This window comes from Coregonus lavaretus, assembly GCF_964263955.1.
Source record: "Coregonus lavaretus genome assembly, chromosome: 9".
In the NCBI taxonomy this organism is placed as follows: Eukaryota; Metazoa; Chordata; class Actinopteri; order Salmoniformes; family Salmonidae; genus Coregonus; species Coregonus lavaretus.
In genome coordinates, this window is record NC_139996.1 from 36,897,608 (window position 1) to 36,913,287 (window position 15,680).

The following is a 15,680-nucleotide window of genomic DNA, read 5'->3' on the forward strand; positions in this document are numbered from 1 at the left end:
CATCATGCAGCAATTAACTCATGAGATTCAACCCCTATATAGGTTCAAGGGAATAATAACCTGCCAACTACTCAACAAGAGCTTGTAAAGGATTTATAACTGTAAGTAGTTAGACTGTTCATCATGAGAAAATATATAGTATAGTGTAGTTTTTAAATCAGTAATAACCTTGTAATAAGCATTGCTTGAAAATGTCATTAATTGACTACAGCTCAGTGTTCAACACTATTGTCCCCTCCAAGCTCGTCACCAAACTTAGGACCCTGACGGACCGACCCCAGGTGGTGAGGGTCGGCAACATCACCTCCACCACGCTGACCCTCAACATGTGGGCCCGACAGGGGTGTGTGCTTAGTCCCCTCCTGTACTCCCTGTTCACCGACGACTGCGTGGCCACGCACGACTCCAACACCATCATCAACTTTGCTGACGACACGATGGTGGTAGGCTTGATCACAGGTACTGTAGGTGGTCAGTGACCTGGCAGTGTCAATAAGATCAATGAGCTGATCGTGGACTACAGGATAGGGGGGGCGAGCACGCCCCCATCCACATTAACGGGACTGCACTGGAGCAGGTTGAGAGTTTCAAGTTCCCCGGTGTCCAAATCACTAAGGACTTAAAATGGTCCACACACATGCGCACAGTCGTAAAGAAGGCACAACAGCGCCTCTTTCCCCTAAGGAGGTTGAAAAGGTTTGGCATGGGCCCACAAATCCTCAAAAAGTTCTAAAGCTGTACCATTGAGACCATCTTGACTGGCCTCATCACTGCTTGGTATGGCAACAGCACCGCCCTGGATCGCATGGCGCTACAGAGGGTGGTGCGGACAGCCCAGTACATCACTGGGGCCGAGCTCCGTGCCATTCAGGTCCTCTATATCAGGAGGTGTGAAAGGAAGGTCCGTAAAATTGTTAAAAACTCCAGCCACCCAAGCCATAGACTGTTGTTGTGCTGTGCTCACTTTACATTTTTACATTTACATTTTAGTCATTTAGCAGACACTCTTATCCAGAGCGACTTACAGTTAGTGAGTGCATACATTACATATTTCTCATACTGGCCCCCCGTGGGAATCAAACCCACAACCCTGGCGTTGCAAACGCCGTGCTCTACTAACATCCCTGCCGGCCATTCCCTCCCCTACCCTGGACGACGCTGGGCCAATTGTGCGCCGCCCCATGGGTCTCCCGGTCGCGGCCGGCTACGACAGAGCCTGGATTCGACCCAGGATCTCTAGTGGCACAGCTAGCACTGCGATGCACAGTGCCTTAGACCACTGCGCCACTCGGGAGATGAACAGGAAGGTGGCGCGACGGTCCTTCTTGTGGGTAAATTTTGTCATCAAATTTTGTCATCAAAGTCCGGCATTCTCTGGATTCATGGTGCTTTCAAGACAACTGGGAACAAACAAGGTCGAATCAGTGATTTTCAGGTTGGAGCTCTAGAAAGAGGCCCGAGTTCCAGACTTGGAATTCCGAGTTGGATGACCATTCAAAACGTATTTTCCCAGTCGGAGCTCGTTTTTTCCAAGTTCCAAGTTGAACTCACTGAAGTCTGAGTTTTCCCAGTTCTAAGTTTCCAGTTGTTTTGAATGCAGCAGAAGTCATGCTGGAGTGACAGCATGGCCAATGTATTCAACCTTTTCTGGCCCATGGCGTTGTATGTGAATGTTTATCCTTTTAAGCTTGGAAAAGAGGCCCTTTCAGACAGATGTTTTAAATCCTTAAACCCAGACTTGGACCACACACCCACTCCACCGAATAGCAGGCAGGGGAAACAAAATAGAGATTGCTTTGCAACGCTTGCAGTTAGCCACTGATTCCTTACGAAACACTCATTGTTGAATTTGCGATTTCCGACTTATGTAATGTTTATGTCCAATAGTCGATGAGCACTGATACGTTTTATCTATAATTTCTCTTCATACGACAAGGATTGAAAAGGATTTGCCAGTAGATTGTCTACGTGTTTCATGATGATGACTGCTTGTCTAGCATGCTAGCTAAGATTTTGAAAGTATGATTTTGACATGATCAGTCCAATCGAAACTACAGTAGATATAACGTGATTTGACGTCATTTTATCTGTGGCCAATGACCTTGAGCCTTCTTGGATGGGCACTTCTAATGTAAATCTATGGCAGCACCCAACGGGCTTGAACTGCCTAGCTCTCCCTGTAGATTCTGTGGTGAGGTAGTGTCCCCATGAGTGACAGAACACGGAGCCAATCACGGCGCAACTAGAGAAGATTACCAATGCCTACGCTCTGCATTTTCCGCTGGCTGCCCCTCCACCACAGAAAGCACTGAGCTAGGCTGAAACACCTGCATTTTGGAGCTGCCTTACTCAAGAAAGCAAGAAAGAACCATGTTTGTATGCGGTTTATTCACTCAATAAATTTGTTTTTTACATTGTTTGCAAACTAATATGTGACACGAATTAATGCCAAAATAACATGCAAAACAGGCAACAAAAAAGCAATTTTCTTTTAGCTAAACAGGTGTGGCTCAAAACAAGTGGGGCTCTGCCCTGAATGACAGGTCACCACTGACCTTAACCATAAACCTTACCTAAACCATTTTACATTTCAACTTCAAGGGGTAAGGTCAGAGTTGGGACGTCCCAAGGATCTCTGAAAGCAAGGACCGTCGGACATTCCACTCATGCTCACGGAGCGGTTTTTGCGGATCATGGCTCCAGCTTTTGTCCGAATTTACTTTTCATAGCAAGTTTATGAGAACTCACGTGGCAGGTTGGGAGAATTAGGTTAAGGTTAGGAAAAGGGTTAGCTAAAATGAAAAATAAAATAAATACTTTAATGTAAATTTGACAAAAGCTGGATTCCATCTAGACATGACAGTCTTTGCGCACTGCTCCGGCGCTCAATGTCCTTTCCCCATTCCGCAAAAAATTGCTCAACGCTCACAGGGGAAAAGAACTGCTGCTCCAAATTCGCTCCATTAATTTTCTTTATAAACATCATTTAACAAACACCCCATCTACTTTTGTGACTATGTACCATTTGGTTTTAAAGTAGGCTATCGTAATAAGAAGCTTCAACATTTCAACATGTAGGCCTAGTAGGCTTTAAACAAGGACCTACAGTGCATTCGGAAAGTATTCAGACCCCTTGACCTACGTTACAGCCAGTGGCGATTTTAGCATGTACATTTTGGTGGGGCAAAAAATAAAATAATGTGGGATGCATGGCAGCAAAGCCACGACACAACACAACACTAAACAATACATTAATTGCAATATAACGGTGACAAACAGTGCCCACAAACAGTTAGGGCCTACATAAAGCTGTCCCAACAGTAGAGTCCCAACAGCAGTCCAAACACCTTACCACTGCTACACCTGGCTATCAGCGGAGCCTTGTCTGGCAGCGAAACAGTTCATTCAGCCTCATTTACTGCCTTTAAAAAAACATAGCTGATATGGCTGACTTGCATAAACAAATGTGGTTTCTACTGACAATTGAGATGTACACACTATGGCATAAGGGGACGACAAGCGGAAAAAAGGTAATCCGTAATTTTGATTAAGACATTAATGAGCAAGCTAGGACAGACGTAGTCAATATAACTATTTGTTCAGCACTTTTGAAATATACAGCAACAATTCCGAACATGGGCCGTTCTTACAGCGTTCTCCCGGTACACCAAGTCAGAACCGTAGGATAAATAAAGGGGGCATATAAGCAGACAATGAAAGCTCTTACAATATTTGTTGATTACATTTCTCTAAAACAGGTTATAGGACACAAGTCAAAACAGTAGGCGAAATTAAGAGGGGAAAATAGACCAAATTATTAGGGTGAGGCACATAGGCTACTAACAGTTTACTACAAAACATAGACTTAGTATCACTTTCTTAGCTACAGTATACATATCTCCCTGGCATATTACATCATTTATGCAGCAGCATACAATACATTTTTGGACTCACCTTGTTTTGCTGTGCCCACTTGAACAGGAAGGTGGCACAGCAACAATTTTGTCATCAAAGTCTGGCATTCTCTGGATTTATGGTGCATTCAAGACAACTGGGAACTCTGAAAAAAACAAGGTTGAATCATGATGATGTCAGTGATCTTCAGGTCGTAGCTCTAGAAAGAGGCCCGAGTTCCGGATTTCCAATTCCGAGTTGGATGACCATTCAAAACGTATTTTTCCAGTCGGAGCTCGTTTTTCCCGAGTTACCAGTTGTCTTGAATTTACTGAAGTCAGATTTCGCAGTTCCGAGTTAACAGTTGTTTTGAGCACGGCACATATCATGCTTCATTGACAGCATGGCCAATGTTGAATGTTTATCATTTTAAGCTTGGAAAAGAGACCCTTAATCTCAGACTTGGGACCACACAGCCACTCCACTGAATAGCAGGCTAGTGATTGCTTTGCAATGCTTGCAGTTAGCCACTGATTCCTTCCAAACCACTCATTGTTGAATTGAACTTGTTGTGTAATGCTTATGTCCAATGGCCGATGAGCACCGATACGTATTATCTATAATTTCTCTTCATATGACAAGGATTAAAAAGGATTTGCCAGTAGATTGTTGACTTGATTCATGATGATGACTGCTAGCTAAGATTTTGAAAACATGACGTTGACATGATCACTCCAATCAGAGCTACTGTAGATATAACGTGATTTGACGTCATTTTATCTGTGGCCAATGACCTTGAGCCTTCTTGGATGGGCACTTCTAATGTAACTCTACGGCAGCACCCAAGGGAATTAAATTTTCGAGCTCTACCCTTAGACTTGGCGGTGACGTAGTGTGAGTGACAGAACACTGAGCCAATCACGGCGCAACTAGAGAATATTACCAACACCTACGCTCCGTATTTTCCGCTGGCTGCCCCACCACCACAGAAAGCACTGAGCTAGGCTGAAACACCTGCATTTTGGAGCTGCCTTACTCAACGCAAAAAAGAGACCATGTTTGTATGCGGCTTTATTAACTCAATGATTTATTTGTTTACATTGTTTGCAAACTGATATGTGACACATATTCATGCAAAAATAGTTTTTTTGTTTTGTTTTTGGCACTCCCGTTAGCTCTGATTGATTCCGGAGCTGCTGGGAATCTTTTAGATAGTGCACTGGCCACTGCATTACTCATTCCTTTGGTTCCCCTACAGTCACCCATTCCTGTTCGAGCCCTGGATAATCGTCCAATAGTGACAGGGTTCGTACATCACATCACTGTTCCCGTTTCTCTGCTGACCCATGACACTCATTTAGAACAGATCACCTTTTTGATTATAGACACCCCCACACACCCTGTTGTTTTAGGTCTCCCCTGGTTGAGTTGGCATAACCCTGTTATTTCCTGGTCTGAGAGGAGACTGCTGGGTTGGTCGCAGGAGTGTCAGGTGAGGTGTCTCGCGGTGTCTGTCAACACCACTACGGTGGAAATTCCGGACCACGCAACTCAAGTGGATTTACCGGAGGAATACCAGGGTCTGCACCGGGTTTTCACTAAGACCCAGGCTACACGCCTGCCTCCTCATCGCCCCTGGGACAGTGCCATTGACCTGCTGTCTGACGCAGCCCTCTCGAGAGGACACGTCTATCCCCTCTCCTATGCGGAGACCTATGTACAGGAGAGCCTCCAGCAGGGGTTCATCCGCCCCTCTACATCACCAGCCTCCTCAAGCTTCTTTTTTGTTAAGAAGAAAGATGGGGGACTGCTCCCCTGCATTGATTATCGAACAAAGTCACTGTTAAGTTCAGCTATCCTTTACCCCTCATCCCAACCATCATCGAACAAATGCACGGGGCTCAGTATTTCACGAAACTGGATTTGAGGAGCGCCTACAATCTGGTGTGCATTCGTGCAGGCGACAAATGGAAAATGGAGTGTAGATGGAGTAGCAACGCGTCAGCGCAGTAAGGTCATCCCCAACTCCATAAAAGCAGTCCAGCGATTCCTGGGGTTCGCCAACTATTTCCGGAGGTTCATCCGGGGCTTCAGCACAGTGGTCGCGCCTCTTACCTCCCTGCTGAGAGGAGTTCCCCAGCGGCTTCGTTGGACGGCGGAGAGGGTGTTCGAGACGCTGAAGGCACGCTTCACCACTGCTCCCGTGCTGGCACATCCCGACCCCTCACTCCCCTTCATCGTCGAGGTGGACGCCTCCGAAGTAGGTGTCGGGACAGTGCTGTCCCAGTGCACCGGAACCCCTCCAAAACTGCGGCCCTGCGCCTTCTACTCCAAGCAGCTGAGCCCCGCCCAGAGGAACTACAACATAGGGGACCGGGAACTCTTGGCGGTCAAGAAGGCACTGAAGGCACTGGCTGGAGGGGTCCAAACACCCTTTCCTGGTGTGGACGGACCACCACAACCTGGAGTACATCAGGGCAGCGAAGAGGCTAAACCCGAGACAGGCCAGGTGGGCTCTATTCTTTGCCAGGTTCCAATTCACGCTTTCCTATAGGCCAGGCTCGAAGAACGTGAAGGCGGACGCCCTGTCTCGCCTCTATGATGCAGAGGAGACCCCCATCATCCCTCCATTCCGTATAATCGCACCAGTGGTTTGGGATGTGGACGCCGACATACGGCAGACCCTGCGTACGGAACCCGTACCTGCACAGTGCCCGGAGAAACGCGCCTACGTGACAACGGGTGTGCGGGACCGCCTCCTTTCCTGGGCACACACAGCGCCTGTTTCGGGTCATCCTGGGATAGGACGTACCATCGCCTGCCTGACTGTGAAGTACCGGTGGCCCACCTTGGCTAGGGACGTCCGGGTTTATGTGCCCAGTCAAAGACACCCAGACACCTCCCTTATGGAAAGCTTCTTCCCCTGCCAGTTCCACAATGACCCTGGTCTCACCTCTCGGTGGACTTTGTCTCTGACGTTTCCCCCTCCCAGGGGAACACCACCATTCTCATCGTTGTGGACCGTTTTTCCAAAGCTTGTCATCTCCTTCCTCTGCCTGGGCTCCCGTCGGCCATGCAAACCGCAGAGGCTTTTTTTATGCATGTCTTCCGGCACTACGGGATCCCGGAGGACATTGTGTCAAACCGTGGCCCTCAGTTCACCTCATGCGTATGGAAAGCGTTCATGGAACGCCTGGGGATTTTCACCGTCGGTGCCCTGACCGACACGCACCGCGTTCCTGTGGTCGTCCCCGAGGCCGGTGTCGTCCCACTGCAGGTGCAGCGCATCGGGGGGGGGGGGGGGGGGGGGTACTGTCACGGATCCCCCCGGTACTGCTGCTCATTCCGTTCACCAGCTCCGGTGGCTGCATCATGCTACGAGTATGCTCGTCATCGGCAGGGACTAGGGAGTTTTTTTGGATAAAAATAAACTCAATAGAGCAAAGCACAGGCAAAAATCCTAGAGGAAAACCTGGTTCATTCTGTTTTCCAACAAACATGGGAAACAAATTCACATTTCAGCAGGACAATAACCTAAAACACAAGGCAAAATATACACTTGAGGTCCTTACCAAGACGACATTGAATGTTCCTGAGTGGCCTAGTTACAATTTTCACTAAAATCGGCTTGAAAATCTATGGCAAGACTTGAAAATGGCTGTCTAGCAATGATCAACAACCAACTTGACAGAGGTTGAAGAATTTTAAAAAGCATAATGTGCAAATATTGTACAATCCAGGTGTGCAAAGCTCTTAGAGACTTACCCAGAAAGACTCACAGCTGTAATCGCTGCCAAAGGTGCTTCTACAAAGTATTGACTCAGGGGTGTGAAAACGTATGTAAATGAGAGATTTCTGTATTTCATTGAATACATTTGCTAAAAAAGTTTAAACATGTTTTCACTGTCATTATCAGGTATTGTGTGTAGATGGGTGAGATACAAAATCCATTGAATCCATTTTGAATTCAGGCTGTAACAACAAAATGTGGAATAAGTCAAGGGGTATGAATACTTTCTGAAGGCACTGTACCTATTAATGCATTATGTGGGTAGACAGTACACATGGTTACGGGTTTGATTGAATAGGCCTTGAAATTAGATGCATAACTCAGCTTCCTTATGCAATTGCGTCATCTTTTCTAGACAATGCCATTCTGATGTTAGATTACATTTTCTAACAAATTACAGTTGACTCAGATATCAGATGAGTTACTGCATGTGTATTGTGTGTGGTGTATGTATAAGAGGAACCTCGACTTTCAGCTTTCCCACGAGACTTGGAAGTATAGCAACGCGAGACTAGTATAGGAGTGAATGCATTTGCATCAGTTTGGGTTCTGACGGTGTCTGGATGGGGAAGAATGTATGTGTTAAATGTTTGTGTGTTCTTGAAAATGTATGTTCAAAATCTTTGATCAATGTCTTTCACTATCTTGCAGTCTGACAATGGACCAGCCGTATGAGAAAGAGAGAGAGGAGGATGGCTTTCTGTACGTGGCGTACAGTGGAGAAAATACATTTGGTTTTAGGCCTTCACACAACTTTGGGTTGACACAACCCCCACATTTTTTCCAGAAAAGCTTGATTGTATACAGCTGAAGTCGGAAGTTTACATACACTTAGGTTGGAGTCATTAAAACTTGTTTTTCAACCACTCCACAAATTTCTTGTTAACAAACTATAGTTTTGGAAAGTCGGTAAGGACATCTACTTTGTGCATGACACAAGTAATTTTTCCAACAATTGTTTACAGGCAGATTATTTCACTTATAATTCACTGTATCACAATTCCAGTGGGTCAGAAGTTTACATACACTAAGTTGACTGTGCCTTTAAACAGCTTGGAAAATTCCAGAAAATGATGTCATGGCATTAGAAGTTTCTGATAGGCTAATTGACATCATTTGAGTCAATTGGAGGTGTACCTGTGGATGTATTTCAAGGCCTACCTTCAAACTCAGTGCCTCTTTGCTTGACATCATGGGAAAATCAAAAGAAATCAGCCAAGACCTCAGAAAACAAATTGTAGACATCCACAAGACTGGGTCATCCTTGGGAGCAATTTCCAAACGCCTGAAGGTACCACGTTCATCTGTACAAACAAAAGTATGCAAGTATAAACACCATGAGACCACGCAGCCGTCATACCGCTCAGGAAGGAGACGCGTTCTGTCTTCTAGAGATTAACGTATTTTGGAGCGAAAAGTGCAAATCAATCCCAGAACAGCAGCAAAGGACCTTGTGAAGATGCTGAAAGAAACAGGTACAAAAGTATCTATATCCACAGTAAAACGAGTCCTATATCAACATAACCTGAAAGGCCGCTCAGCAAGGAATAAGCCACTGCTCCAAAACCGCCATAAAAAAGCCAGACTACGGTTTGCAACTGCACATGGGGACAAAGATCGTACTTTTTGGAGAAATGTCCTCTGGTCTGATGAAACCAAAATAGAACTGTTTGGCCATAATGACCATCGTTATGTTTGGAGGAAAAAGGGGTTGGCTTGCAAGCCGAAGAACACCATCCCAACTGTGAAGCACGGGGGTGGCAGCATCATGCTGTGGGGGTGCTTTGCTGCAGGAGGGACTGGTGTACTTCACAGAATAGATGGCATCATGAGGAAGGAAAATTATTTGGATATATTGAAGCAACATCAAGACATCAGTCAGGAAGTTAAAGCTTGGTCGCAAACGGGTCTTCCAAATGGACAATGACCCCAAGCATACTTCCAAAGTTGTGGCAAAATGGCTTAAGGACAACAAAGTCAAGGTATTAGAGTGGCCTTCACAAAGCCCTGACCTCAATCCTATAGAACATTTGTGGGCAGAACTGAAAAAGCGTGTGCGAGCAAGGAGGCCTACATACCTGACTCAGTTACACCAGCTCTGTCAGGAGGAATGGGCCAAAATTCACCCAACTTATTGTGGGAAGCTTGTGGAAGGCTACTCAAAACGTTTGACCCAAGTTAAATAATTTAAAGGCAATGCTACCAAATACTAATTGAGTGTATGTAAACTTCTGACCCACTGGGAATGTGATGAAAGAAACAAAAGCTAAAATAAATCGTTCTCTCTACTATTATTCTGACATTTCACATTCTTAAAATAAAGTGGTGATCCTAACTGACCTAAGACAGGGAATCTTTACTAGGATTAAATGTCAGGAATTGTGAAAAACTGAGTTTAAATGTATTTGGCTAAGGTGTATGTAAACTTCCGACTTCAACTGTAACTATCAAAATAGAGAAATGTGTGTGGAAGAAGTATTTAATAACCTCAACATTAATCATGTTATGGATGCATTTGTATTACTAGTATCACTCATATCATATTGAAACTATAAATTCTACATTTGATTACTTTTAGACGTTTGGGAATGTTATTGCAGTACTATCAGCAGTTTAAGATATTGTCAGTTATCATATACAGTAATAACTGTTTTGTTTTAATTTAACAATTTTGGATTTGTTTATCTTTAAAGATTATATATACCAAACATTTTGAATATATGAAATGTAAGGTAAGGTAGCTGGATGACAAACCAATAAAAACACATGAAATTACTCTTATCTGTAGTTATTCAAAACAACCAATTCGTTTTTATCAACAGAAAAATATTCAGACGTAATACTGTAATAATAAAACATATCATTCTGGACATACAGGAACAAAGACTGTCACACAAATCAATGACGCAGATCTCATGAACATACTGTGAGAATGAACAGATTACAAATGAGTTTGAAAAACAGGTCAGGCATTGTTCTAGTGGAATGTTATCACATTGCAAGCCAACCTATTTATATCTGAATATGCTAGGTGGGGATACTGACCATGTGAGCTCCAAGCCCTTTCTAAACTCATGTCTTTGCATGTCCTGCCAAAATTGGTCATCACTTCCTTGGCACATCTACAAGTACAATAATGCTTCATGACAGTGTATGGCTGTGTCCTTTCACTTGTTTTTGGCTTTGTCCCTCTAATAATCACACAGCATTCTGTACTAACCAGTTTCTCAGTCCATTGTTGCTGTAAGCAACAAAGTTGTACTGTGTTTCAGTGAAACTGCAGCAGGCCACGATCACTGCGGAGCCACAGTGGGAAGGCCTGTGAGCGCAGCTGCAGCGAGGCCTGCTGGTACGACTGAGCCACCTGCTTGTAGTCCCAGTACGTCTGGAGCTCCTTTCCCCTACAGACACAAACAACAAACACAGAAACTCAACGGCAGTTACCATGACATATTAACCTCTTAAATCACAAGACATTAGATGAATGAACTATAGAATAAGAATGAGTCATTCTATTTCTATGGAATTAACCCTTGTCATGCTACTGAGGAAATTAAATATGTATTTCCAGGGTGTGGAAACATGTCCCAAGGATTCCTGTCCTCTGTGGGCATTGTCTTACGTCAGATCGTGTCACTCCCACGCGACATACTATCTGATGAATTTAAAATTGATTACATTCTGATTTTGTCTCACTGGCCGTAACACACAATACCCCATAATGTCAAAGTGGAATTATGTTTTTTGAATTTTTTAAAAGCTGAAATGTCTTTGGTCAATAAGTAGTCAACCCCTTTCCAGGAGTAAAAATGTGCTTAACAAGTCACATAAGTTGTATGGACTCACTCTTTGTGAAATAATTGTGGTGAAAATGATTTTTGAATGACTACCTCATATCTCTGTACCCCACACATACAGATAATTGTAAGGTCCAACAGTCGAGCAGTGAATTTCAAACAATGATTCAACCACAAAGACCAGGGAGGTTTTCCAATGCCTTGCAAAGAAGGGCGCCTATTGGTAGATGGGTAAAAAATAAAGCAGACATTGAATATTCCTTTGAGCATGGTGAAGTTATTAATTACACTTTGGATGGTGTATGAATACACCCAGTCACTACAAAGATACAGGCGTCCTTCCTAACTTAGTTGCCAGAGAGGAAGGAAACCGCTCAGGGCTTTCACCATTTTTTTTTTTTTTTTCTCCACCTTTATTTAACCAGGTAAGCCAGTTGAGAACAAGTTCTCATTTACAACTGCGACCTGGCCAAGATAAAGCAATGAGGCCAATGGTGACTTTAAAACAGTTACAGAGTTTAATGGCTGTGATAGGAAAAAACTGAGGATGGATCCACAACATTGTAGTTACTCCACAATACTAACCTAAATGACAGAGTGAAAAGAAGGAAGCCTGTACAGAATAATAATATTCCAAAACATGCATCCTGTTTGCAATAAGGCACTAAAGTCAAACTGCCAAAAATGCGACAAAGAAATTTACTTTAAGTCTTGAATACAAAGCGTTAAATTTGGGGCAAATCCAACACGTCACTGAGTACCACTCTTCTTATTTTCAAGCATGGTGGTGGCTGCATCATGTTTTTTTTATAAAAAGAAGATAGAGCTAAGCACAGGCAAAATCCTAGAGAAAAACCTGGTTCAGTCTGCTTTCCAACAGACACTGGGAGACAAATACACCTTTCAGCAGGACAATAACCTAAAACACAAGGCCAAATATACACTGGAGTTGCTTACCAAGACTACATTGAATGTTCCTGAGTGGCCTAGTTACAGTTTTGACTAAAATCTGATTGAAAATCTAAGGCAAGACTTGAAAATGGCTGTATAGCAATGATAAAAAAACAACTTGACCGAGCTTGATCAATCTTTAAAAGAATAAGGTGCACTGTAGAGTACCGGGTGGTAGTCGGCTAGTAACAGTGACTAAATTCAGGGCAGGGGACTGGGTGGAGTCCGGCTAGTGGTGACTATTTAACAGTCTGATGGCCTGGAGTTGGAAGCTGTTTTTCAGTCTCTCGGGTCCCTGCTTTGATGCACCTGTACTGTCTCTGCCTTCTAGATGGTAGCGGGGTGAACAGGCTGTGTCTCGGGTGGCTGAGGTCCTTGATGATCTTCTTGGCCTTCCTGTTACCCCGGGTGCTGTAGATGTCCTGGAGGCAGGCAGTGTGCCCACAGTGATGAGTTGGGCTGACCACACCACCCTCTGGAGAGCCCTGCGTTTGCGGACGGTGCAATTACCGTACCAGGCGGTGATGCAGCCCAACAGGATGATCTCAATAGTGCAACTGTAGAAATTTGTGAGGGTCTTAGGTATTTCTCTTGTCCAAATGTGATATGGCAGGCAGTGTGCAGAGCGATGTCGATTGCGTCTTTCATGGATCTGTTGGAGCGGTATGCAAATTGTAGTGGGTCTAGGGTGTCGGGTAAGGTGATACAGTATGATCCTTAACTAGCCTCTCAAAGCACTTTATGATGACAAGAGTGAGTGCTATAGGGCGACAGTCATTTAGTTCAGTTACCCTCGCTTTCTTAGGTACAGGAACAATGGTGGACATATTGAAGCAAGTGGGGACAACAGACTGGGATAGTGAGAGATTGAATATGTCCGTAAACACTCCAGCCAACTGGTCTGCACAGGCCCTGAGGACGCGGCATGGGATGCCATCTGGGCCGGCAGCCTTGCGAGGGTTAACCCGCTTAAATGTCTTTCTCACGTCGGCCAAGGAGAGTTCACATCAGTGGCGGTGGCCTCGAAGCAGGCGAAGAAGGTGTTTAGCTTGTCCGGGAGCAAGGCGTCGGTATCCGATGTTGCTGGCTTTCCCTTTATAATACGAGATTGTCTGGATTCCCTGCCACATACGTCTTGTGTCTGAGCCATTGAATTGAGAGTCCACTTTGTCGTTTTGCCTGTTTGATTGCCTTACGAAGGGCATAGCTGGTCTGTTGTTTGTACCCCCCAAGGCAATTTAACTTATCCCAGAGGCTGCTCCAAGACGCCGCCGGCGGAGAAGAGGTATTCGGAGTGGACTTCTAGACTCAGGAGGCGTGCACACCATCCACTGCTTCCGAGTATATTACTTGCTAATGTTCAGTCCCTGGACAATAAAGGAGACGAGCTCAGGGCGATTTCCTTCCAGAGAGACATCAGGGACTGTAACATACTCTGTTTCACAGAATCATGGCTCTCTCCGGATATACTGTCCCCGTCCATACAGCCAGCTGGGTTCTCAGTACATCGCGCAGACAGGAATAAAGAACTCTCCGGGAAGAAGAAAGGCAGAGGTGTATGTTTCAGTATTACCTCCCAAGATAATTATCTTCGGTTATAGTCACAGCCGTGTATATTCCCCCTCAAGCCGATACCTCGATGGCCCTCAAGGAACTACACTGGACAAACTGGAAACCACATATCCTGAGGCCACATATATTGTAGGAGGGGACCTTAACAAAGCCAATTTGAGGAGAATGCTACCGAAGTTATATCAACACATTGCCTGTAGTACTCGTACTTCAAAAACACTCGACCATTGTTACTCTCCCTTCCGCGATAACTACACGGCCCTCCCCTGCCCTCCCTTCGGCAAATCAGATAAAGACTCCATTCTGCTCCCCCTTCCTATAGGCAGAAACTAAAAACAGGAAGTACCCGTGCTAAGGCCTATTCAACGCTGATCCGACCAATCGGAATCCATGCTTCAAGATTGTTTTGATCACGCAGACTGGGATATGTTCCGGGTTACCTCTGAGAATAACATTAAATGTATACACTGACACAGTGTCTAAGTTCATCAGAGAGTGTATAGGTGATGTTGTGCCCACTGTGACTATTAAAACCTACCCAAACCAAAAACCGTGGATAGATGGCAGCATTCGTGCAAAACTGAAAGCGCGAACCACCACATTTAACCACGGCAAGGTGACTGGGAATATGGCCGAATACAAACAGTGCAGTTATGCCCTCAGTAAAGCAATCAAACAAGAAAAACGTCAGTACAGAGACAAAGTGGAGTCGCAATTCAACGGCTCAGACACAAGACGTATGTGGCATGGACTCCAGACAATCACGGATTACAAAGGGAAAACCAGCCATGTCGCGGATACCGACGTCTTGCTCCCGGACAAGCTAAACACCTTCTTCGCCCACTTTGAGGATAACATAGTGCCACCGATGCGGCCCGATCCCGAGGACTGTGGGCTCTCGTTCTCCGTGGCCGAAGTGAGTAAGACATTTAAGCGTGTTAACCCTAGTAAGGCTGCCGGCCCAGATGGCATACCAAGCCACGTCCTCAGAGCATGCGCAGACCAGCTGCTGGAGTGTTTACGGACATATTCAATTTCTACCAAAACCAGTCTGCTGTCCCCACTTGCTTCAAGATGTCCACCATTGTTCTTGTACCCAAGAAAGCAAAGGTAACTGAACTAAATTACTATTGCCCCGTAGCACTCACTTCGGTCATCATGAAGTGCTTTGAGAGGCTAGTTAAGGATCATATCACCTCCACCTTACCTGACACCCTAGACCCACTTCAATATGCATACCGCCTCAATAGATCCACAGACAATGCATTCCATGAATGACGCAATCGACATCACACTGCCTGCCCTATCCAATCTGGACAAGAGGAATAACTATGTAAGAATGCGGTTAATTGACTACAGCTCAGCCTTCAACACCATTGTACCCTCCAAGCTCATCATTAAGCTCAGGGCCCTGGGTCTGAACCTCGCCCTGTGTAACTGGTCCTGGACTTCTTGACAGGCCGCCCCCAGGTGGTGAAGGTAGGAAACAACACCTCCACTACGCTGATCCTCAACACAGGGGCCCCACAAGGGTGCGTGCTCAGCCCCCTCCTGTACTCCCTGTTCACCCATGACTGCATGGTCACGCACACTTCCAACTCAATCATGAAGTTTGCAGACGACACAACAGTAGTAGGCTTGATTACCAACAATGACGAGACAGTCTACAGGGAGGT

At 45.1% G+C, this 15,680-nt stretch overlaps 1 protein-coding gene and 1 pseudogene across 2 annotated transcripts in view; both read right to left on the reverse strand.

Annotated features, from left to right (window-relative positions):
- Window positions 1-15,680, reverse strand: part of LOC311135343 (vacuolar protein sorting-associated protein 4A-like) — a 569,660-nt pseudogene that overhangs the window by 61,691 nt on the left and 492,289 nt on the right. The gene's annotated exons all lie outside the window — the stretch shown is intronic.
- LOC311135179 (tRNA-specific adenosine deaminase 1-like) overlaps window positions 10,151-15,680 on the reverse strand; it is a 32,883-nt gene continuing 27,353 nt past the window's right edge. The window contains exon 9 of the mRNA XM_084169106.1: window positions 10,151-11,085. Within this exon, the coding sequence (XP_084025232.1) occupies window positions 10,953-11,085 (133 nt within the window). The 3' untranslated portion in view covers window positions 10,151-10,952. The remainder of the gene's footprint in view (window positions 11,086-15,680) is intronic.